Here is a 25327-nt window from a genome sequence, read left to right on the forward strand (position 1 = left end):
TGCCACGGTCTGCGCCCGGCTTATCTCTGCTGCTCTCAATAGTTACACTTTAATGCAATGTTTAATTCCCATTAATACTGCGGTACAGCTTCAGGTGACAGAGCTATACAGCCAGCTGCTTTCTAGTTATTTTTTTCCTTTTTTTGCTCAAACTCTCCCCATTTCAGACTGTGGTGGCTCTTACCTGCTCTGTGGCTGCTCACAAACCCAGAAGGATGTTTCTGTTGAAAAAAAAAAGAAAAAGAAACAGTACATTTCTTCGTCTCTATGCTCATTATGGTTTTGAAAAACAGAAAATCATTGCAGGTCTTGTCTGAAATGGTCTTTCCCCCCCACCAGCTGATAGCAGCTTGAGTACCTCGAGCTCCGACTGCGGAACGTGGGTCCGAGGGATGCTTTCCCTACAGGACACCGTGACCCCCCGTCTCCCTCCCCGGGCACACCACCACCACCAGACCGCGACACCAGCCGCCCCGCTCCGCTGCGCCCGCCAGCCACGCGCCCACAGCCCTCGCCTCCGGCACGGCACGTCCTCCGCTGCGCCCCAGCCTGTGAACGCAGCCGTCAACCCCAAAACAGCGTCAGGCTCCGCTGAAAGCACCGGCACAACCCTACAAGTGACAAATGCCATCCGTAAATTAATGATAATCATTTATCCATCCGTAAATTATTAATAATTTATCCACTAGCAAGCGTTAGAGCACAAAACCAACTCGTTTCTCTGTCCCACCTGCTCTCCTCGGCATTACACCTTCTGTATCCGAGGGGGACATCTCCTGGCTGTTCCCCCACATCCCCAAATCTTTACTTACCTCAAATCCCCATTTTATACGGACGCACCGATGGCTCCAGCCTCCCACCAGCGGTGCCATGTCCGGGTGCAAGCGCTCGGCCGGCAGCCGGTGGTGGGAAAGAGCTGGTCCAGGGATGCAGCCTTCTCCTGCACCCCCCCAGGGACCCCCGATTCCCATGGCAGGGGTGACGTTCACCCCCCCGCACCCACACGGCTGGTGCCCGGTGCCGCGACAGCGACGCGCGCGTGCCACCACCGGCGTCAGCCCAGCATCTCCATCAGGCAAGCAATTAAGTCACGTGGAATTCATCCGTACTTTAAAATAAGCTTTATTTAGATCTTTTTATAATTTTATATTTGCATCCATGCCTTCAAGGATTCCCCCCCACTCACGCGGGGAAAAGTTAAATCTAATGTTACCCATAATTCATATGCTATTTATCGAAGTTCTCTTTTAAATAAATCATCCTCTTAGTAATTTTTAGAATTATTTCCTAATTTACAAAAAAGCTGAAATGCAAAGGAAACTACTCGATAACAAGGAGATTGCTCATCTGTTCCGGTGCTTTATAGTTTAAATTATAAAAACGCAAGGAGAACAACAACAACAAAAACCCCCAAAAAATCAACAAAACGTATAAAAATGCTTTTCTGCAGAGAAAGATGCCACGGGGCAAACCCTGCCCTGCCACCCCCCGTGGCCTCTCCGCATCATCCCGTTAGCAGGAATACACAGCGCGAGGGCAGCGGCGGTTTAGTTCGGTGACTTAAGACAAAATACCCCTTTTTTTCAACCAGGGCGCACATATCGGAATTAAGAAAAATAATACACTATGATAGCATCATTAAATAAATCTTAATACATTTTTTTTTTTTAAGAGCTTAAAATTATATTGTAAGCATTAAAGCATAAGGTACTTATCTTGGCACAAGCAGAGCGCGGTGTGTGTTAGTGGAGAGGGGAGGCGGCCGCTGCGCCGGGGCGGTGGTTTTGGGGCATTTCCAGGGGATTCGGAAGCACAAGCTCCACCTGCGCTTAAAAATCACCCCGGTGCCGGAAAAACCTCCCTGGCGCAGACTCGTACCGATTTCCCCGGCCCCCCCCCGACGGCGATAACGCCCCAAACGGGAGCGGGGCGAGCGGCAGCTCGGGATACGGGGATATCTCGGGATATCGCCTTTCCCCTCCTCCCAGCTCATGCCGGATCCCCCAAATTTTACTCGAAGCAAAGGGTGAGCCCCCCAAATGCGGGGAATAACAACGGGCAAAGCTCCCACCAGCTTCCCCCCCGTCTTATTTCCCACTACGTATTTAGGTTTGCGTTTTCCAAGGCGTTAAGTGCTCCTGGGGCATCTGCAGCCGCGGGGCGGAGGGAGCCCGGGGCGGGGGTCCACGGCTCCAGGCCCCCCAACAGCAGCTTCCCAGGACAGTACAGTACAAACACAGCCTTCCTCCTCCCCGCCCCATCCCAACCGACGTGGAAAAATATAAAAATCCCAAAACTTCTGCAATAATTTAGTTAGAATAGCTCCTCTGGGTTTGTGCAAATAAATTAAAACAACTAAAAAGGAACGTTAAAACACTTATTTCCAGACCGGCAGGCGTCATACAACCAGCCCGTGTCGCCTCCGCGGGGTTCGGCCAGGAAGACATCACAGCGAATGAGATTTCTTTTGTTTTAGAGTGTGTTTTCTCTCTAAGGTCCCTCAGCTGGGCAGGTCCTTCGTCCCCAAGCGAGGACATCCCGCGGGCTGGGCTCCGGAAAACAGCGGGTTTCGGACAAGAGACGTCACAAGCACAAAGTGCACAATATTTCTGGTATTTACAGAGACACAGCAGTCCTTCAAGTTTCAAGTTTTGTCAAAAAGAAGAAGGGAAAAAAAACAAAAAAGCAACCAACAAAAAAAATCAACCCAAAGCGACAAACTGAAGCGACAACAAAGGAGTTACCGGTATGGAAAAAACCAAAAAAAAGGGAAAAAACTGAAGTTACGACACAGCTGCATCGCTCCCAAGACAACAGGTAACACGTCCACAGGCGGGGCTGGGGTGGGGGTATGTACATCGGCGACGGCGAGGCCGGGGAGAGGCTCCCGGCGCTCACCCGGCGCGGGGGGGTCACCAGTCCGCGTCCTCCTCGATGTAGTAGTCGGGGGCCGTACCGTCGAAAAGGCCGGGGTCGAGGGACTTGCGCTGCTTCCCCCGGGCGAACACCCTGGAGATGGAGCCGAAGCCCATCTTCTCTTTCTTCTTTTTCCGTTTTTGGTCTTCCAGGTCCTCTAGAGACTGCGGGGGGGGAGAGGACACGGGTTTGGCCACTGATCTTGTCATTCACCCCCCCCCCCCGCCGCCCTGACTCACATCAGGGATGATGGACCACAGGGTCCAGGTCCCAAAAATATTTGGGTCCAGGTCCAAAACAACGTTAAGGTCCCAGACCAAAACAAAAAAAAAATATTCCTGATATACGTGTGCCGGCATTTGCAGTGAAATTGGGCCCCCTCCCCACATTTCTGGGATTTTGGCTTCCTAATTCAACTGGTTCAGGATTTCAGCTCCGGGAATGTAAGAAAGGTCAGAGCCAGGGTCTGTCCACGGCTTGCTCAACTACCCCGACATTTTAGGGTCAAACACAGAAGAATAACCTGATCTAGGCTCTGCCTTACAAAAATCAAGACCGCGATGGGCCCTGAGCACAGCAACCGCCTACGGCGCTACCTGGATTTTGGGGCAAATCATGGCAATCTGAGACATCCCAGACTTAGAATTCAGGATGGCATCCTTTTTTTGTTTGTTTTATAAACCCAAATCAGTGCCGCTGAGCCCCCTCAAATCACTCGCTAGCACAGGACCGGGTCTCACGAGCAGGATTTAAACAGGGGTTTGTGCCCTACCTGTACAATTGGGTTGTGCAAGTTCTTCTGTACCGGTCCAGGACTGTCCCCCTGCGGCAGAAGCAGATGGATCCAATTGTGTCAGCCCCAACACAGCCCGGGACCCCCCCCAACCCCAACAAAAAGCAGCTCACCCAGGTGGCTGCATCACCGTGGGGCTGGGATAAACCCCCGGAAAGCAGCTCTCCAGGTCAGCAAACCTCCAGCCCGCACCCCACCCCAAAACCAACATCGTTTTTGGAAGCAGAGGACCCACAGCATCCCCAGCCGCACACAGCGGGGAAGCAAGCCCCCCATCAAAGCAAACCCCCCCCATCAAAGCAAGCCCCCCCATCACGTAGCGCCTTACATTGCAGAGCGAGTGCGTTCGATGCCGGGGCGAGTTGATGTCGCTCGGCGTGGACGACCGGTCGCCCTCGGCCGCAGAGGCGTCGGAGATGATGGACGGCTGCCGGGAATGACAGGGACTCACTCTGACCGCTGGAAGGCAGGGAGGGGCACCAGGGAATTAACATCAAGCCAGCAAACCTGACCCCATGCAAAGCCTCCGATGTGCTTCCAAAAAACCTATTTTTGGGGTGTTTTGCCTGTTTTTTTATCCTCTGTGGGAGAATAAGGTAGGTCCCCAAAACGGGTTTGGCACCGTGCCCTTATCCGTGTGGGGGGGCTCACCTTGCCGATCTGCCGAGTGCTGGGGGTGCGAGTGGTAGAGGGTCTGCTGGCTCTGCCGGATGGCGGCCGTCAGCGGGAGGTCGGCCTGCATCACCCACTCCTGGTTGCCGTTCAGCACCGTCTCGCCCGGCATGGCCAAGGAATGGCGCTTGGGGACGTCCTTGGTCAGCGTGGCGAGGGACTGCTTGGCCTGGGGAAGGACACCGAGGTGGTGGTGGTGGGGGAAAATCATATGAACATCTCCCGGAGCAGTAGAACCAGCAGCAACACGCTGCACCAAACCCACCCTCCCCGTTGCAAGGAAATACCCAAATTGTGTTCCTCCCTGCATGGAGGATATCCTGCTCCTTTTTAGCGATGGATTGCTAAAATCACTAAAATATATATATTGCAATAATGCAACCACTGCAGCAAACGCACACATGCAACCACTGCAGCGAACACTTACATGCAATATTGCACTAAATATTTAACTTCAGCAAAACTCGCCGGGGTGTTTCAAGCACTCGAGCTGCTGAGCTTTTGATGCAGGGCTGACCCTCGCTTCGTGCCCGCTGTGTTACCGAGCTCACCATGGCCAGCTCGGCCTCCAGCTCCTTCATGCGGTTGTCTTTCAGATCAAGCTGGGAGCGGAGAGCGCTGGCGTGGTCCGTCGCCTCCTTGGCTTGCCGCCGTAGCTCCCACTTCTCCCGCTCCAGGAGGTCCTTCTCCTTCGCCAGGGCTTTCACCGCGTCCTCGCTCTCCTGCCAGGACACGGGGCGGCCATCAGGAAGGGGAAACCCATGCACTGATACAAACCCCTCTGCCACGACCCCCTTGGGGGCCACCCAACTGCTGCGGTGCCAAAGGCCAAGCGGCACCTTTGGGTGTCACAAGAGCCCTGTGCCGGCAGGGACGGCAGCGGGGGGCTGCAGGATGGGGTCAGTCCCCTGAAAAGGGATGCTCACCGTGCACCTGGTTAAAATTACGTGGAATTTCCCAGGTCTGGCCTGATTTCCTCCGGTATCTATTTATCCTTAACCTGCCGCGGTCCAGCCCTTGCAAGAGGCCGGCTGGAGCTTTGGTGGGTTTTTCCCCCATTGCAAACCAGGTTTTGCGCTCGTGCTGCTGCCAGCCCCCCCCACGCCACGAGACCGCGGTGCCGGGCTCCCGCACTCACTTTCCTGTGCTGCTCGTAGTTCCTGATGAAGTCGCGGAGCTGCTCCTCACGGCTCTCCAGCGTGGCGTACAGCTGCTGCATCTGGCTCACCAGGTCCGTCTTCTCCGCCTTCAAGCGCTTGCGGTCAGCTTTCATGGCTGCGGGAGAGATGACGGCTTGAGCGCGGCAGCCCCCTCGCCTCCATCTCTTTTATTTCTCGAGGGCAAAGTACCAAAATTATGACCCCAGGGGCTGGGCTGGGAGCAGACACCCAATTCACCCTCGTTGCTGCACTCCCTGCACGCACCCAGCAGCCCCCTGAAATGCCCAGCACCCTCCTGAAATGCCCAGCACCCCTCCACCGTGGCTCCTAATCATCGCCCACCCTCCACGGGGCAGCTCAGCCCCTGGAAAAAGAGATTCGGGAGCAAAACCACTGCTGCAGCCTCAGGGCTCGGCGCAGGAAAACCTGCTGCTCCCTTTCCAGGATAAATAAACCACAACCGCTTTATTTTTAGCAGCGAGGTGGATTCCTGCAGTGCTCCCACGAGCCCAGGGCACGGCTCCCCGAGCGCCCCCTCCCAGCTCGACGATGCCGCGTGGGGACGAGGGGACAGAGCGGGAGGCTGGGGGAGCAGGGGCACCACGGGATGCAATTGGGGTGTTTCGCCAGCCCTGAAAGCAAACCAAGACCTTTGTGTTCTCCCTCTCCCACGCACCAGCGAGGGATGCTCGCTGACCACCGACACGGAGACAGCTTGCTGGAAGTCTGGTAAAACCAGGGAGAACTGCAGAAATACCACGCAGGTCAGAGGGCTTCAGGAATTTCTGCACGTTAAGTGCTTTGCTCAGCCTTGAACCTGGTCCTTGGCAGCGTTGCCGAAATGCCCTGTGGCTCCCTGCTCCAGATCCACCCCACCCCACCAAAATAATACCCAATTTAGGAACCGGAATACAAATATTGCTTTCCGTTATAGGAAAGCCTTTGCATGCTTTTCCAGCCTGAGGAAGTGCTGCTCTTGAGGGAGTGGGATGGTATGAAACACCCCTCGCCCCTCCAATACTCACTGCATTGCGAGCAGCTCAGCCTTGCAAGTAGTCCCTCTATGTTAAAAAAAAAAAAAATCCTAAAACCCCCAAAACCCACCAGAAAAACCAAGCCTAAAGCCACCGAGAGCTGTCTGTATTACAAAAGCAGCTAGAGGATGAGAGCACCATCACGAGTGGGACTTGTCTCCACGCACACGCATGGGTCCAACCTATTTCTATGAGGTTAGATGATCCACGGCGAGCGTTTCAGCCCACGCTGCGTTTCCTACCCCCCATCACCCGTAACGAGCCACTTCTTCTGGGGCTTAAACTGCACCCTAACGTGCCTCCGAGCTTCTCCTGGTCAGACATGTGTGGGAGAAAGACCTGACTGAGGAATAACAAGAAAACCATTATTGTGGCATGCTTAGAAGGAAATTAATTTCCTTCGTGCAATTAGCACCTTCAGCACCCTTGGCGTCCCGCCCTGCTCTCTCCCAGCACAGGAAAGCTCCCAGAATCACTGAGGTTGGAAAAGACCTGTAAGATCATCAAGTCCAACCACCAACCCAACCCCACCATGCCCACTAAACCATGTCCCGCAGTGCCACGGCCACACGTTCCTTGAACCCCTCCAGTGATGGTGACTCCACCACCTCCCTGGGCAGCCTCTTCCAGTGCTTCACCACTCTCCCAGTATAGACATTTTTCCTAATATCCAGCCTAAACCTCCCCTGGCACAACTTGAGGCCATTTCCTCTAGTCCTATCACTTGTCACCTGGGAGAGGAGACCAACACCCCCCTCCCCACAACCCCCTTTCAGGCAGTTGTAGAGAGCGATGAGGTCTTCCCTCAGCCTCCTCTTCTCCAGACTGAACAACCCAGCTTGTGCTGGGGAGCTCCGCTCCCACCCTCCTACAGCTGGGGACCCTTGTCCCCCCCAGCTGCTTTCTGTTAAATACTCAATAAAAACATTTCCACCGTCGTGTAAGCAGGGACAGCATTATTATCAGAGACGCACCGCAGACCTCAGGCAGAATAATCTAGTAAGGGGGTATCATCCAGCACCGCATCCAACGTACCACCGTAACGCACTGAAATAGCCCCCCAAAGAAGAGCAGCACCCCTGCTCAGCCAGATCGATACAACACATTTCAGCTGCCTCCTGCATCCCATTCGAGCTCGTTACAACCGCTGGCTCGAGGAGAGATTTACCCGGGTAGGAACTTCTTTCTGCGCACAGGTACGACTGTACGTGTGCGCTGGGAAGATGCACAATGAAACGAGTGTTTGGGATGGAGCCGGTAAGGAAGGGAGAGGGCTTGCAGGTTAGCGGAGAAAGAGGTGGGGGGAAAAAAATCGAGAGACCAAATAGTGGAAGAAGAGGGAGATGTTTGGGACAACAGATATTTTTATCTGTTAAAAATCAGGAGATGAAACTCTTCGGACCAACTACTCTGCCATTGAACATCGGAGGTAAATCAAAGCATAGAAAAAAACCAAACCAGCTAAGAAATGCCGCAACAATTCACGTTGCTCCGTGACAGGGAGCGCTTGTGATTCTCTTTGCTCACTTCCATGAACGTGACTCCTCCTGAGACAACTCAGCCCCTTCCAACACCGGGACTTCCCTTACTTTTTTCCCAGCTTGGGAAATTGCTACAGAAACCTTCTAAAAATAATCACAACCAGACCACATCTAAGTGCTTAAAAAGCACTTTCCCGTCGCCTGTGTGTATTTAACAACAACCTCCCCCCTTGCCCAGTTATGTCACATGAACTAAAAACTTGCTGAAAAAGAAAAATTAAAAATAAGTTGACTGAGCCATGCTGGGGTGAGATCCGGACCCCACAGAAGCGGGTACCCAGAGTTACCGACCGCACTGGCCACGACTCAAGGACACATTAAATGCTTTGGGCTCCGGAGGGGGAATTTCTGCCCCTCGTAACCCACCCCAGGCAGGGTTGGTCTCAGCCCCATCCCCGTAGGATAACACACTGCTGAAAACCCCTCTACTTTCAAGCCCTTGAACACGCTGCGACACACGCACACACACATATATATATATATTTAATTTCCTCAAGGATACTGAGAGGCTCTTAGAAAAGTTTAAGTCCCATTTGCACTCTTTGATGCTGGAGGCGACAAAAGGCTCCTAATGAATTTAATTAAATAGCGGGTCCCCTATAGCATACAACCTGCTTTAGTTAGTGGCAGCATTAAGGGTCCTTAAAGACTTAGGGAAAACACTTCATTGCTTGCAAAAATAAAATGCTCGGAAGTACTATTAGGAGAAGAGTACATACCATCTCCCAAGGTTGAATATTTACCAATATTCACGCCAACATGTACTGCAAGAAGATGATGGACTTGGGGTATTGCAAGGGCAGGTTTTTTCCTGTTAACCCAATAGGACAATTTACCATTTGTTTCAGTTCATATTTGAGAAATTTGCTCAAATCAATGCACTTTTCCCCCCACTCTATTACCACCGCTCTCCCTTCTCCAACACCAGTTAGCTCCTAAGCTAAAGAAGATTTATCAGTCATTTGAGAACTTCATTCCAAACCCAATTAATAGGAAATTAATTGAAAGAGGCAGGAGAAAAATAAAAAGTTATGCAGAAGTGAGCAGTTAGGGCTGCCAGCAATTCCTGGACCATGCGCCGCTCGCTGGGGCGGCTTAATACATCCTTAGCAAATAAGCCCGGCTAATTACTCGGTCAGGGAAAACGAGCCATTGCGATCCACGGCACGACGGCAGGGGCAGCCAAGGAGGAATAAAGTGGGTTTTCACCGGCCATCGGGGCCATCCAAGGAGGTGAAATGGCTTTTTTCTTTAATCTGATGATCCAGGGCCAGGTTTCTGTATCCTAGCCCCTGAGAAATACCTAAATAAACTCTCCTACAGCCCACCTGCATGGTGGGCTCTGGGCAAAACCTCCGCTCTGTTCATAAACGCAAGACAATAAGCGAAGCAAGAAATCCTAAACTCTCACCATGAGCGGAAAGTATTTATCTCACGCAGCTTATTTGCATTATTTATTTCTCCCTCCCACCCAAAGCGCATGGCCGAAATAGAGGGGGAACCCACCGGCCCCTCCTTGGACCCGGCAGCTCGGCAGCAAGCCATGGGAAGGAGGGGTGGGGAATGGCGGTGTGAATCCCCCCAGCTCTCGCCATCACCCCCCACATCCCCGCCTGCACCACTAATCCTGCGCGAGGTCAGCTTGCGCTCCCGTTACTTGAGCTTCCACCTCCTGCCACGTGATCCGTTCCCCGAGCATCGCTCCTTCGGGAGAAGGATGACGGACGAGGAGCAGTAACGGGACCAGCTCCATGCTGGGCTCCTCTCACAGCCAAAACGATTAAAAATCCCTCCCCAGCGCCTTCTGTTTCCAGCTTTACCTACCGAGCTGACATCTAACCGCTCCGACGCACCAACCTGAGGGGCACAGCCTTGCCCGGGGCAGCAGCACGGCTGAACCTCCCAGTGATGCCACCACCGAAGGTGCCACCACCCCATGGCCCCTGTCTGGCCTCTGCATCTAACACCTTCTGCATGGGAATTAGCTACCACATGCTAAAACCAGGTATTTTCCCTCCTAAAACGGGGGCTGCTGTGAGTACCATGCCTCCCTTTGAAATTAATAATATCAAATTAAGGGAAAATGAGGCAGCGGTGGTCGCACCATCTAGCCCAGGTTTGCTTGGAGGGCATACAGATAATTAGTTTGACTACCTTGGTAATGTGATATTCGATGAAGAACGACTATGTTTGGACCATACAAATAGCATCTCTGCCTGGCTTCCCGCTCCTGGGATGAAGCGCCAGAGCCCAAACACAAGCCAGGGCACCGGCAGCGGATGCAGCCCACCTATGACCCTCCTGAAGAGCAGCTCCCTCCGGCTCCCGTCTGCTTGCGAGTACCTCTCTTGCCCTGTGCAATGTGGATTTTCATGCCAAGAGCTGACATTATGACTTACGGAATCATATACTTATTTTCTAAGGCTGGGAAAGGCGTCCTCAGGGGGCACTGCTCAAACCTTGGTGATGCCCCGTGCAAGTAGAACGCGTAAACCCATCCTGTCCCATTAACATTCACTTAATTTCTCCTGTTTCTCCATCCCAACTGTGAAATTCAATATTGTCACCATGACTAACCCATAAAATCGGTCAGCCCTGCGCAGGAACTGCAGTGCTGCTCTTGCTTTGTCATTAAATAGGTGCGTGTGGTCGCTGGGCACAGCCGTCACCATCTGCAGAGATCTTGCCGTTGAAGACGTCAACGTTACGCGGCAGAGCTGGTACTCGCTCCTGGGCGTGCGACGGTACGGCGCAGGCAGGAAATTCGAGTGCAATGTCGAATTTCAGGAAAAAAATTAGGTGAGGCATTTGCCTTGGGGGAATTTATCTGGAAACACCCTGTTACGAGGCCAAGGGCTTTCCGAACCAGCCCGGCCATGGTCACGACAAGGTGGTCAATGACTTCTGCTGTGAGTTTAAGGTGGGTCTTCAAAGGAGCAGAACAGGTTTTCTGTACAGAGCTCCACATCCCTTTGGTGGAGAGGGCTTCCTTGGCCAGGTCCATGGCTGGGACACCCATCTTCTGGGGCACCCCTCTGCCAGGACACCCATCCGCCCATTCCTTTGCCACCCACCCCCTCGCTGCAGCCAGCCGGGTGTGCTGAGGGTTTCTTCAGGAGACTTGTCCCAGCCCAAACGCTGACCCCGGAGGGGTTCCCAGCTCCCAGCCGCGGGTTTGGGAGGGAGGAGACCGGGCTACAACCCATTTGCAGAGCAGACGTGAATCACAGAATCACTACGGTTGGAAAAGACCTATAAGATCATCAAGTCCAACCATCAACCAACACCACCATGCCCACTAAACCATATCCCACAATGCATATTGGTAGGTATTGAAGCATGATCATCAATTCAATTAACCTACTCTTGATGCAGTACAAATGCGCTATTTTGTCAGACTCTTAACAGATTGTTACCCAAAGGTCCCAAAACAACACCCTAGCCCAAGTCTGGATTTTATGGAGAAGCCGGTTCACGCCTTCCCGAGCAGCGGGGAAAGCCAGCCCGAGGTCTCCACCTTGGCACTCGAAAAGGAAACAGAAACCAGGTTTGCTCTCCACGTGATAATCCCGCAGGCGAGCTCCAGCGTATCGGATATCCTTCCCAGAAACGGGGTTTCTGCCATTAGCCCACGTGCTCATAGATGTCACCCGGCCAAGAGGCTCCTCGAGTCCCCCAGGCGCTCGGGCACGGTCCCTTCCCGCAGCAGGGCCCAGCAGTAATAAAGCTGTCTGCAACTTCTCCCGTCGGAGATTTCCACATCAGAAATCCAGACCACATCCATCCCTTTCCAGTTGGGGCTGGGGAAAATATAATTGCGCTAACACTATAAGCACGATCCCAAGCCCCAGCCCCAGCCAAGGAGGAGAGGACGATAGGATATAGCGCTACGGGATTTTATTTGGACATTAATTGATTAAAAAAAAGGCACAAGAGATGGAATTAGCCCAGAAAAAAAGGAGCAATAAAGATGCATAAAGCACATGCTGCCAGGGATACAGAAACCTCTCGAGTTACTGCCGCAGAGCACCCCGTGCCGCTCCAGATCCCCGCTCCCTCCCTCTGCAGCAAGGGCTTGTTAGCACGGCACGGGGAAGATGCTGCACAGGCTTATCACCGGCTTTACCCCTGTGCTAAACGCTGTCGGAAAGGGCTGGGAATGCATTGCCAAGCAGGGACGATGAACCCACCCTCCTTCATCCAGACCATCACAAAGCAAACCCTGGGCTGCCGTGCAAAACCGCTGGAGCCCCCGAAAGTAAACCCCGATGGCAAACCCTCTCCGCTTCCCTCTGCGTTAAGCCCCCGGCGAGCCACTATCTATCCGAACCAGCTGCATTGCGCTTCCAGGCTCAGAGCCAGCAACGACGACAGATTTCCATATAATTTATCCGCTAATGACATTACACCCGACCCAAGGCAGGTCGCGTGCCGGTGCAGGGATGCCGATGCTGCCGGGCACGGGGCGTCCCTCAGCAAGGACCGCGGGGCTTTGCAGCGACGCACGCTGCGAGGTGGGAGGTGGTCTTGGGAGATGCTCTCTGGCTGCGGGACACGACCGACACAAAGCCCTGACCTACAGGACAGCACGGCCAGGTTTCCCTGAGCTCCTTGCGCTGCCTTATCCTGCAACTCCTTAATATAGAGCCATTATTTCCCCAAATGCCTCTATCAGCAGCTACGTTTCTCCTGGCAGAACCATTCACCAGGCATGGTTATTGCCATTTGTCCTCCCCTTTTGGCTACGTTTCTCTACGGACAATTTTTCACGGAAAGGAAAAAGGATTCCCCCCCCACCCCCCAGCTGCTGATCCCGCTTCCACATTATCCACCTCCATATCCGCCGCTGTGCTACGCCTGCTCTGCTGCCCAGCGCCTCCAGCCCAGCTCGCGGGGCCGGATCCAGCATGGCGAGCTTTTCCAAATTACGCAAAAGCTTTCCAATATTGCAGGGGAGGGAAGGAGCATCGATTTAAAAAAAGGCTTCTGGTTACGTGGCTTTCCAAGTGCAAGCTGAGATTCCCTCTCCCTAGCCATCACACCTGCAGAGAAGTCCTGGAAAACCAATCCCAGCAGCTCATGTGGCGGCCAATAAAAGCCCAATAAAAAACCCAACTTTATATTCCTTAAATACTCGTGATTCTCGAGCCAAACTCACTTTTTCTCTGTATTATCCTCCACAGAAGCGCGTATGACCTCACTGCAGCTCCTTAGATGACTGACTTCTTTTGCAAATATTCTTAAAATAGTTCTGCTTTTCTGTATTTTGCATTTAACAGCACTTCCCCCTCCCTGTCTGCACAGAGCAAATATTCTCTAATTAAGGTTTTTTTTCTCCAATTACGGTTTTATAAACCCAGAGCATTTCCTGCTGCCGGAGGCTGCACCGGTGTGGGGGGGCCCAAGATTTGGAAGATATTTTAGCTGTTACTGATTTATAAGGATGCTTTTGCAAATCGGAAAGCGATAAAATAAAATTTTCTGAAATCCCCTCCCCAAATACAGACTCAGCCCAATTCTCTGCCCCCCTCCCCGTAAATCTCAGCATCCCGGAGCGGGGCGGGGGGAGACGCGGTGAGCTGGGGCTCTCCCGCCCCGCAGCTCCTCATGTGCCGCTCAGCCTCTGAGCCTGAAAACTTTTGACAGCCTCTCTTCATAATCCGCAAACGCGAGCTGACAAGTGGAAGTTACACGCGGCATGTTGGGGATTTGAGATGATATTTAGAGCCGCGGCGCTGCCAGGGTTTGACGCACAAAGAGATTTCCCCTGCTCCGGATCGATCCCCGGCTCCGGCTAACAAACCGTCCTGCCTGGATTTATTGCCAGCTCGTTTTTGGGGAGGAAAAGCTGCAAAATTGCACTTCGCCCTGCACAGCCCGGTCCTGGGGCTCGCAGCGCTCACCGTGCAGCCGCCGGTGAGGGAGGGAGAGCCTGGCCCCAGCGTGGGAAAACACCCAAATCAATGCACGAAGAAAAGAGGAGACCCTGCACGTCACCTGGAGACCCAGCCTCCGCTTTCCGCAGCGCTCCCGAGAGCTCCACGGGGAACAAGGAAAATTGTACTCACCAGGAACCTTGCTGCTTCCCTCCTAAAAGAGTCCGAGGGGCTCAAATCCAACCGCCCCCACCTCGCAAACGTTTCCAGCTGCACTTCAGCTGCTCTCTTGGCTCTACGCTATAGCTAGCCGCGGAGGGATTACTTTGCAACGCTGCAAACGCCCTCCACACCCCGTCTCCCAGCCCATCGCTGCACCCTGGTCCATCCCGGCTCCGCACTGCTGGGGCAGGATGGTTGGGGGGGTCCCGGGGAGCACCGCCCTGCGATCAACCCCCCGCCCCATATGTACATGGTGAACGCACGCTGCGTAGTCCGAATAAAAGGGACGGCTTTTCCTTTGCCTCGTTAATTAACTTCTTCAAACTTTAGGGTGGCGGGGCGAGGTGCGTAAGAGGGACGCGCAGCCCTTACCCTGCAGAGCCTCCTTGGCACGCGCCAGCTCCTGCTCCTTCTGCGCCAGCTGCACCTTCAGCTCGGTGGCCGAGAGCACCTCCGGCGACTTGCTGCCGTGGGTCTCCTCCAGGTCTTTCGCCAGCATTTCCTTCATTTGCCGGAGCAGGTGAACCTCCTCCTGCAGCTGGGCCACCTCCTCCCGCAGCAGCGCTGGAGGAAGAGGAGACACAATGCGAGGAAGTGACCGCCGGCTCCCAGTACGGCCCCGCGTCCCCGCTGCAAATGCGAACCCACAGGCAAACGCTGCCGGGGTGACGCCTCCCCCGCTCCCGTCGCAAAACCGCTTTGCACAGCCCAAAATCCGCAGTGGTGCTTGCAGCACCCCGGGAAGGGAGGAGGAGGAGGGAGGGATGCGATGGGGAGGCAGCGGGTAGGGAGGGAGGGGGCCTCCGCTGGGTACTGGTTTTTAGGTTTTGCGTTAAAAAATTAAAAAATAAATGTTGGTACCTAATAATAATTATAAACCAAGAACCACTTCCCCATCCAAACCACTCACTGACGGGGCGCTCGCACGGCCAGCCCAAGAGAGGCTGCTGCGCTCCGCTGTGCCCCATCCGCTCCGCCTCCGGCACATTCAGGGCGTACTCGACAAAGTTCAGCAAAACCACTCTGAGACTGGAAAGGGGAAGACGACGCTTTCACCTGCAGACCTGAATCCTGAATTTTGCAGATTTACACCCAGTGACCGCAATGCCCCTCAAAGCAGCTGTGTCACAGGAGCATCCCGGCACCCCCCGGTCGGGGTCCCCTCTGCACCGGGGGAAGGTCCAGCGACCTCGTTTTCTACAGCTGCGCCCACTGCTTAGCGTAATAAAGTGCTTTTCTGCTATTTCCACATTGCACCCATCGCCTTCGTCTCCCCTCGCAACCTTCTTCCTGCAAAACACTTTTTGGCCGTGCATGCGCCGCTGCAATCCTCCATATGTGAATTACAGTTACCGGTAAAATAAAATAGAAATAAAAAATAAAGGCTCCCTCTCCAAGCAACTACGGTTGGGTCCTTTCCCCACCGCCACCATGTATCAGCCAGTCTGGGGGACACCACCAGCTGGGCGTGAAATATAGGGGTTTTTCCCCTTGTTTTTGCTAAGGTTCCTCCGCACGCGCGCCCGGCTGTTTCCTTTCTGCCGCCGTTGGCGAAGCGAGGAGGGGAGGTGACGCCGGCGGCGGGACGGGGAGAGGCGGCCCCCCCCGGGTCCGGCCAGCAGCTGCACCAGGAAGACATAAAATCTGGTTTGCATACTTGAAATGCTTCCCGTATGAAAACTGGCAAGGCCCCATTCTGTAAATTATTTAGCAATAAAGTCACTAACGAGGAACAGTCGAGCTCCGGGCTGGGGATTTCAGCGCAGTCCAAAGTGCTTTCTTGAAACCCGTGCAAAAAGCAAGAACCGAGAGGCGGCCAAGGCCAACGGCATCTTCCCCTTCCCCGGGGGCTGCAGAAATGCAGCTCCTCCCCTCCAGCCTTTGGGAAAACGGGGAGGGGGATGCGAGGGCCTCGGACACGGTGTAATATTTACCCTGCAAAACCCACCCAGCGCCTTCCCCGGCCACGGAAAGCCCCACGCGACCCCACAAAACACCCGCGGCCACCGCTAATTACCCATTTGTGTCCCCCCCCCCGCTAATTCATTTGCACTTTTTCTTGCAAGCTGCTTTGCGCAGGAGATGCAGCGGGCTATTCCCTGGCAAATGATTAACCGGCAGAGAAGGATCCAGGCAGGGCAGCTTGCGCAAGGGCCACTGACCCCACGGGATTTCTGCAAATTGCAGCATTTTGGTGGGAACCCAAGAAAATCCCCCCTGGCAGGGACCCCTCCGGGGACGGGAGAGGGGAAAGAAGCCCAAGGAAGGGCAGCCCGGGGGGGAATTCTGCAGCAGAACATCCTGGAGGAGTCCTTTGGCGTGGCCCAAAAGCAGATTCACAGCTGTTTCTTACAAAACTCCTTTCTATAAAGCGCTGCACGACGCAGCTTCCCCAAAACCACGCCGCTCCCCTCTGGTCCCGGTTAGAAAACGGTGAAAAAACTCAAAAGTATTCCTCCTCCAAAGTGTGCAGCGAGGCAATTTAATCCCCAGCTTAGTACCTGGCTCCCGATGCAGGCAGAAACTATTGAAAGATTAAAACCCAGGATCTGTAAGAAGCCAGAGGTGCAATCCGGAAAGGAGCACGCAGCACCATGCTCCCCAGGCCACCGGCTGCACGGCTCCGGCTGCAAGCCAAAGCCTACGCAGAAACTTGAATTATTAAACTCAGCATCAGCCAGATACCTGAGGTTCTTGCTTTTACATATATATATATATAATTTAAGATATGTATACACACACAAAAAATGGATTGCGCTTTGCAATATATGTGTATTTTTGCATTATCTGTCTATTTTGCAATATATATATTGCAAAGCACAATCCCTTTTTTGTGTATATATATATACAGATACATAAAAATTGCAAAGCACAATCCATGCAGCCAAGGTTTGAGGGGAAAAACCCTACACCTCTTGCTAGGCTCAAACAGCGGAAGACGCGCCGTCAGCACTTTCAGCACACGGTCCTTGCTCTCTTCCCAACTCCCTGCTGGGGCTCCCACCGATGCCGTCGCTGTAGAAACCAGGGATGGGCTTCAAGGCAAGTCAAACCCACCGCACTCTTCCCAGCAAGTTCTTAAAGGGCTTTTTGGGAAAGAAACTGGTGTTTCAGGGAAGCGATAGGGATGACAACATCTCCTGCTCTCCTCAGTTTCCTTAGGAACCCACTTAATGGGCAATTTCTTGCGTTGTATCAAGGTTTTTATCAGCACCTGCTGCCAGGAGGACTGGGGCTGGACCGAAGCAGGCATCCGATATGCTGCCTTACACCTGTAATTACCCCCATTTCCAGAGAGGATTTCCACCCCACAGAATCACAGAATCACTAAGGTTGGAAGAGACCTGTAAGACCATCAAGTCCAACCACCAACCCAACCCCACCATGCCCACTAAACCATGTCCCGCAGTGCCACGGCCACATGTTCCTTGAACACCTCCAGGGATGGTGACTCCACCACCTCCCTGGGCAGCCTCTTCCAGTGCTTCACCACTCTCCCAGTAAAGACATTTTTCCTAATATCCAGCCTAAACCTCCCCTGTTGCAACTTGAGGCCATTTCCTCTTGTCCTATCACTTGTCACTTGGGAGAAGAGACCAACACCCCCCTCCCCACAACCCCCTTTCAGGCAGTTGGAGAGAGCGATGAGGTCTCCCCTCAGCCCCCTCTTCTCCAGACTGAACACCCCCAGCTCCCTCAGCCGCTCCTCATCAGACTTGTGCTCCAGACCCCTCACCAGCTCCGTCGCCCTTCTCTGGACACGCTCCAGCACCTCAATGTCCTTCTTGGAGTGAGGGGCCCAAAACTGAACACAGGATTTGACCCCGCTCTGACATTCCCCTGGGCTCCCCGTCTCCCCCCAGCCCATCAGCGCTCATCCCCCAAAATGACACCGGCACAACTATCCCCCCAAAGTGGTTCCCGTCGGCTCCAGCACCGAGCGTCTGCTCACCATCCCTCTCCTGCAAGTTTCCATCCCGTCTTAACGGGCATCCCCAGCTCAGAGGGTCCTACAGCAAAAGGCCATTTTATTTGCGTAAATCGCATTAAAAGAACGACTCGGCTTGAGAGGGACATTTTAACTTCATTTTAAAATGGGGCGGGGGGGGAATCCCAATCTCTGCCAAGTTTAAGCACCTAAATAAACGATCCGAAAAGCCCCATTTACAGGCAGCTCTTAGTGATGGTTACAGAAAAGTTCCAATAACCGGGAAAATAGGGCCAATTATTCAGAACCCTCATTTCAGCCTCTATTTCTTCCACACACAGACGGCTCGGCGGGGATTTCCATACACCTTCCTGCGAGCTGGCTGGGTCCGTGCCTCTGTTCGAAGCTGTACGTGGCCTGAAGTGAGCCTCAGCCCTCTCGAACGGGGACCGGGGCTCAGCACCCCGCACTTGGGGGTCCACGCGCAGCCAAAACACGATGCAAAAATACAATCCGGAGAATAGAACAATTTTAAAACATTTTTTTGCCATATTGGGGTGCCAATGTTAAATCTGCTATTAGGAATCGCCTCCCAAATGCAACACCAGCGATGCAAATAGCTTCCACAGCACACTGGCCCCAGCACTTTTGCCCCTTTTTATTTATTACTCCTCTTTTTAACCTTTTTTTGGGGGGGGGTGTTGTCTGCACACTGTAACCCCTGACCCCCCGGGGGGAAGGAGGCATCGCCCCACGCGGGCGAGCCCCATCGCACGCCGGCTCGTTCCAGCCCCTTCCAAATCCGCCGCAAGTGGGCAGCGATGAAATTAATGCCATTTAAATATTTCCCGGCCTAATGGACAAAAACTACCATTCACGCTGAAATAATTAGCTGTTAATTATATTTCAGTTGATAGCATTAAACTTCCATGACACTGTCAGATTCTGCATCCTTTATGCTTTAAGCACAGATTGGTGTTAACAATGTAAATAAGATTTTTCTTAGTTTTTTTAATTGCAGTGAGCATCTCCAGACAGCATTTGGGGCTGAAATTTCCACTCTGGCTCCTGCAAATCCCATCTTGGACTCCTCTCGGCAGCAGATCCACTGGCCGTGCGGCAGCAAAGCCTTTTACTGGCCTTGGAGCAGGCATCACTTTAAAAACATCTATTTAAAAACCTTTTTTTCCCATGTAACTCAGCTGACACAATCGCTGTACACGCGCTTCTGTCTTTGGAGGGCACATATTAAAAATGAATGCAGTGCAAACGACAGGGTTTATGTGGGTGAAATTAGCATCTTAGGCGAAAGCTGCATTTTTGTGCCGCTTTTGCAAGTTTACCGGCAAGATAGTTTTTGCTTTGCTGGGCACGAGTCAAGGGTTTGGTTTTCTTTTATCCAGGACATCAGCAGGAAAACGGCCAGAAGACGCAACCCGGGTTGCAGCAGCGGTGTATCGACAACTGGGGCGAAGAGCGGGCAGAGCGAAAAGGCTCGCTTGTGGACCAAGCACTTAAAATCAGCGCTGGATCACGCCGCAGGGCGATGTCACAGGGCCTGCGCTGCGATGCAAATGGGGGAAAAAAGGGGCAAAATGGGCAAATGCAAAATCTCTGTGCTAATGGCATCACCTAACAGACCCTCACCCGTCGAGAGCGTGGTGCAACGCTTCGTCCCTCCTGCATAGCTTTGGCCCAGAAAATATATATATAAAAAAACATATATGTATATACACCTCCATCCTGGGATGGGAACCAGAAGGGTCACAGGATAAAGAAGGTTGTTAGAAGAAAACAATGATTCAAGCCCTAGGAATGAGCCGAGCTAGTATTTTAAAGAGCGTCTCATCACCTTTGATCATTAAGAAGCTCCCCAGCCTGGGACCCGAGTCTCTTGCAGAAAGGTTCAACCAAGCGCTCCTGCCGAGCAGCCTGCGCGACGTACGGCTTTCCTCTCCCACTGCAGCTCTGCAAGGAGTAATTTGGAGGCAAAGTACAAATCGCCAGGCACAGGGCTGGGTGACAGCCGGGCGCAGAGCAGGGAGACCAACCACTGCCACCCCAGCGCGTGCAAACAGCCAGCCTCTCCGCACCGGTCACACTCAAGAAAGCATTTGGTTAGCCCAAAATACGCCTGGATTTGCAAAAAGACCCAGGGACCGCCGTGGCCGGAGACCTGCCGGTACAAAGCCAATGCGTCCAGCCTCTCCCTTCGACACCCGGACACCACGATGGACTCGCACAGGCTCAAAACCAAACACCGCACGGCATCGGCTCCTCGTGGGGATAAATGTGACGGCCCGTGATTTGTCCGCTCGCAGCTTCAGCCGAGTCCCGCTGCCGCACATCCCAGCTACATCCCCAGGGATCTACATCTCCAGCAGCACCGCGATGCTCTGCGACCTCGGAGGAGCTGTCGGCCACCACCACTCCCCTCCCGGGTGGGAATCGGGGTGCTCAGCCACGCGCTGCAGAGCCTCTTGGGCTAATAGAGTGAATTTTGGCTCCAGACATCCATTTTTCCTTTTAAAGAAGGAAGTTTGAGAGCCCATCCCTTGCTACTGCCGTGATGCTGCAAGCGAGCGAGCTGTCACGCCTGGACATGGGTACGGACGCTCCTTAGCAAGTTTGGTTTAAAGTTTTTGCCCAACGAGCATAAATCTCTGTAAACACAATTTTTGGGCATTTCCTGAGTTAGACACTGGCTCAGCCTTGGTGCTTCCATACGGTCACAGCCCCGGGACGGGACCCTCAGCTGCACACCCCAACCGCGCACCATCGACCAGCGCTGGCACCCCTCTCGCTCGCGGCCACGGGGCAGGACACGCAGAGACCGCCTGCCCGCAAAGTCACCCCCTGACACCCCCCCACCCCAAAACAAGGATTATCCCAGCAAGCCGAAGCCCGCTCGCTCGGCTGCCCCGGCTGCACGCTGGCGGGTGTCTCGCAGCAGATGTAAAGAAATAAAACCCAATATAACCCTCTCATCCGCGCCGGTGCGGGGGGGGGCAGAGGGGTTCAGAGGCGGGCTGGAGGTTGCAAAGGCTTTCAAAAGCACTCACGGTTTCAAAGCAGCCAGCGGTGGGTGCGACCTCCGCGGCGGCCCCCGGCGCTGGCCGCCGAGCCCTCTGCGAGCTCCCGGCGCGCTCCAACTTCTCCATGAGACAAAATGGACTACGGGGCGTGGGGAGCCTCCCGCCCACCCTCCCCGCCGCCGCGGGGGAGCCGAAGCCCCTCGCCCCTGCCCCTCGCTTCGCCCTCGGCGTGGGGGGACAGCGCGGCAACCCGCAGCCACCCTCCTGCGCGGCCCTGGCGAGCTTCGAGACGCGCTCGCCAGCCGCCCGGCGTTGTTTTGTTTCTCCCAGGAGGAAGCGAGCTACAACGGCACAAAGCAAGCGAGGGGAAGAAATGCACGCCGGGCTGCATACCCCCTGCGATGCCACCCAAGACAGCAGCCCCCCCGGGGGGACCCCCTTACCTGCGTGGGCTAAGGAGGGGCACAGCACCCTGCCCTGAGCATCGTCCCCGGCCGCCCCTTGCCGTCCCCAGGGAGCCGAACAATAGGCCAGGCACGGAGCAAAGCCTTGCTCGCAGCGGCACGTCCCCGGCTTGCTCTCCTCCTGCTCTGACTCCATGGCGGGGGACGGCGGCGTTGGGGGTCCCCGGGATTGGGGGTCACCAGGCAGGCAGGCTCCTCCCTGGCACGGCACTGCACGGAAGTACGGCAGGCGCTACCTGCACCAGGAATTTGACCCCTCGCCGGTTGCAGAGTTTCCCCGGCCTGATGTCACGGCGGCAGAGGAGTGGCTTTGCCCGCCGCCAAGCCAAGGTGCGCGGGACGAGCCAAGGTGCACAGGACGGAGGCCCGGAGCAGGCGAGCGCTCTTCCCCGCCACCCCGGAGCAAAGGGCTGCGCAGGAACCCGGAGCCCAGCCGGCGGCGGAAATGATTCCCGGCTCGCCGGCCATCGCTCCTGCCGCCACCCACCGAGCAGGCGGCAGCGGATAACGCCCACGACGTCCCCGCTGCACCAGCTTGGCCACCGCTCTGTTTGCAATACTCAGCCACCACCGGCAGCACAGTGGGGAAACTGAGGCACGAGGAGGGTAACACACTGCAAAGCAGCCCTGTCTCTGGCATGCAGCTACAGCTCGTTCTAGCTGTTCCTGGCAAGGGAAATAGATGCAGGTTGTTTTTTTTTTGCAATGCAATTATTATTTATTTAATCCAGGCACATTGCAATTGCATGACACCCCCAGCTGTGGGAGCAGCATCGCAGACTGGCTTCCCCTTGCAAACCGCCAGGACTAGCCCTGCGGTGAGGAAGGGCAGAGGATGGGATGAGCGGGAACACGGCAAAACCCAGCGAGAAAGTAGGGGTCACTTGCTTTTCTGTAATAAAAGCTGTATAAATGTACACCAGAAAACCCAAACTCTCTGAAAGCCACCTTCTTTGGGTTGTTTGGGTGTTGCTTTTTTGCTCCCTATGGTACCTGCCTTCCTCCAGCCGCCTGGCCCACGTGTCTCCAAGCCCTCCCTAGCAGACCCCCTTTTTAAATTTATTCACCTCACCAAAGAGATGAAGAACCGGGCAGGGGCACTTTGGGCTTATGAATTTGTGTCAGCCTCTTTGCCGCTACCTGGGCTAGTGAGGATGAACACTGCCTAGCCACGCGCTGCCGGGTGGCTGCTGCCCCAGAGTGGGACACTTTGCGAGCAGCTCCCCCAGCACGCTGCCTGCGCGCACCTCTCGCTCTGCCCAGGAGGGCAAGACTTGCACCGAGTTCAGCAAACACAGTCTGAGACGGAAAAAAATAATAATAATCACCATATTCTGCTTTCCGACAGCACCCGACACGCGAAGCCTCCGCCAGCCACTGCAGACGCAGCTCCCCCGCCCTACAGCAGCAGCATCTTAGGCATGGGGAAACTGAGGCACACCCTGCAAGCTCTGGCTTTTACGTTTTGGGGAAGCAGGTGACGGAGCATAACCACGGGAGGAGTGAGCCGCCCTCGGCTAGGAAGAGATGCAGCCACGGCCGTCACATATACCAAATGAGCTTGGGTCAATAAACAGTGTCCTCACCAGCCCCACTTCCCGCTGCCGGGCATTGCCACCCTCCCTACCCTGCTGCTTCCTCGCCAGCGGCTTGGGAATGGGAAGGGAGTTGGTTTTGTTTTGCAACACGCTGCAGTTCTTATTGCGACAAGCCCCGGTGCACGCAACGGGCCGGCACTGACACTACTCACGCTGCTGGCAGCCCAGTGCATGCCACGGCACCGCCTGCGGCATCGCTGCCGGGGTGTGCAATGCACCCATTGCCCCAGCCCCTGGCACCGCCAGCCTCGGCTCCTGGAAGCCCATGAAACCTCCGCTCTTGGCCGCTGCGTCACCTCCCATCGCTCCCTGTTTGCACAACTCCCCTCCTCAGGGATCAAGTCGGAGCGCGCCCGCCTATGCCGACTCAGCTCCCGATGCGGCGGGGACGCCGCGGCAGCCAGAGCAACCCCACGCGAGCACAGCAACACCGCCGGGTTTGGGAGAACCTGCTGATTTACATCTGCTTTACAAACAAGAACGGTGCAAAGGTAACCGCACACCTCTTGGTGTCATCTGCCACGGCACGGGAAGGCGCAGAGCGGCAATGCCCCCGAACCAAAGCAAAGGGAGGAGGTTTTCCACATCAGGGGTGTTGCACAAGCCCCAAGCTCCCCGAGAGGAGCTCCTTGGAGCCTCCTCCGACCCATCACACTCCTCCCTGGCTGGGCTTGCATCCTTGCTCCTGCTGACTAACGGGGGACCGAGCAGCATTACTCACATCTGCAGCACCAGTCCTCATCCCCAACGCACGCATGCAGCGGGAGGTACTGCGACGCTGCACCTACCACCCAGCCATGCCGCCTGCAGGGATTCCCCTGCCCCTTCCTACTTGATTAAAGAAACCCCTTTGGGAGGTGTACGGAAAAAGGGTGCCAGTTAATTAAAAGGCAGCGCGTGCCTTGGCCGGGTTTGCGCGGTGCAGCCGGGCTCCGAGTGCCGAGCGTGCCCCTGTGTCAGGCAGCAGTCGCGCTTTTGGCTGTGGTTAAATTGGGGTCGGGGTCTGGGTTTCCTTCTCCTTGCTTTGGAGCAAGCCATTACCGCGTGCCGGTGGCGGCTGCTGCCAGGAGGGAGGTGACACGACAGGGAGCTTTGCTCGCACAGCGTCCCCTCTGGAGACAACACATGGAGAAGGCATCAGCTCTAACTAGAGCTGGCTTTCCCGGGACCATGGCACACCTAATTGGGAGGCTGGGAGGGATGAGGTGGATAACGGAGCCGGTACCCGAGACTGGGATTTCCATGCGATCCTAGACACCCGTATTTCTGCACGAGGCAGTTTTGCTAATTAGCAATTAAGCGGCTTCTGCAAAAGATTTATCCTTGTTGGTGCGTGCGGGCGTGGGGTGCTGCTGCTCGCTGCACGCAGGACGCCTTGGCCGGGGCTGAGCAAGGGTGGGAGCGGGGAGGGGATGCACCGGGGGAAGCCGAGGCCAGGGCGGTATCTTTGTTCATCGAGTTACTTCCCGCGGATCCCAACTGCGGGATGGGAAGGGGACGGGCACTGGGTGTCAGGGCAGTTGGGTCTGGCCCTTCATCCCAAATCCCGGCGGGGACCTGCCAGCCCCCCTCAGCCCTCCCTGGCCAAGACCCTTCTGCAGGGATGGGACAGGAGGGGGCTGATCCAAACTGGACAGCCTCTACTGGAGGACAAACCTGCATCATATGCCCCATCTCCACCTGCCCGGGCTTGGAGGTCCCACCAGGATTATGGCTCTGGAGCAAGCCTGGAATGGGTGGTGACCACCAAGATCTCCCAGCTGATGGTTGTTGGTTGCTCTACAAGGGCAGGGGCTACCAGAGACTTGCAATAGAGAGTCAACCTGGGGTCAAAGAGCATTTCAACTTCAGCGTCACCACCCAAAAAGGTACCATTCCCACCGAAACACTTCATGGCAGTTGGTGGTTGATTAAATACAGCTTGACCATATGGATGTCAACATATATTATTGCCCTGAGGGCACAGGCACCTGCAGTGAATGCTGAATAACCTAAGCCACGTGAGAAATACCTCTGCAGAAGGTCAGCGATGCATTTATGTACCTCTGGACAGGAGCTGGTCCTTGAGGAGCTACGTTTGACCTGGAG

The 25327-nt window shown here is 54.8% G+C and overlaps 1 protein-coding gene across 1 annotated transcript; it reads right to left on the minus strand.

The window, feature by feature from the left end:
- Window positions 1-2912: 2912 nt before the first annotated feature.
- LOC104261801 (kazrin) lies at window positions 2913-21648 on the minus strand. Its single transcript, XM_059830053.1, has 8 exons — window positions 21621-21648; window positions 14587-14778; window positions 5520-5656; window positions 4933-5103; window positions 4361-4550; window positions 4038-4168; window positions 3689-3739; window positions 2913-3080 (listed from the first exon to the last, which is right to left on the minus strand). The coding sequence occupies exons 2-8, from the start codon at window positions 14720-14722 to the stop codon at window positions 2913-2915; spliced, it is 984 nt and encodes a 327-aa protein (XP_059686036.1). The 5' UTR covers window positions 14723-14778; window positions 21621-21648.
- Between the last annotated feature and the right edge of the window lie 3679 nt (window positions 21649-25327).

This window comes from Gavia stellata, chromosome 27 (assembly GCF_030936135.1).
Source record: "Gavia stellata isolate bGavSte3 chromosome 27, bGavSte3.hap2, whole genome shotgun sequence".
Lineage (NCBI taxonomy): Eukaryota > Metazoa > Chordata > Aves > Gaviiformes > Gaviidae > Gavia > Gavia stellata.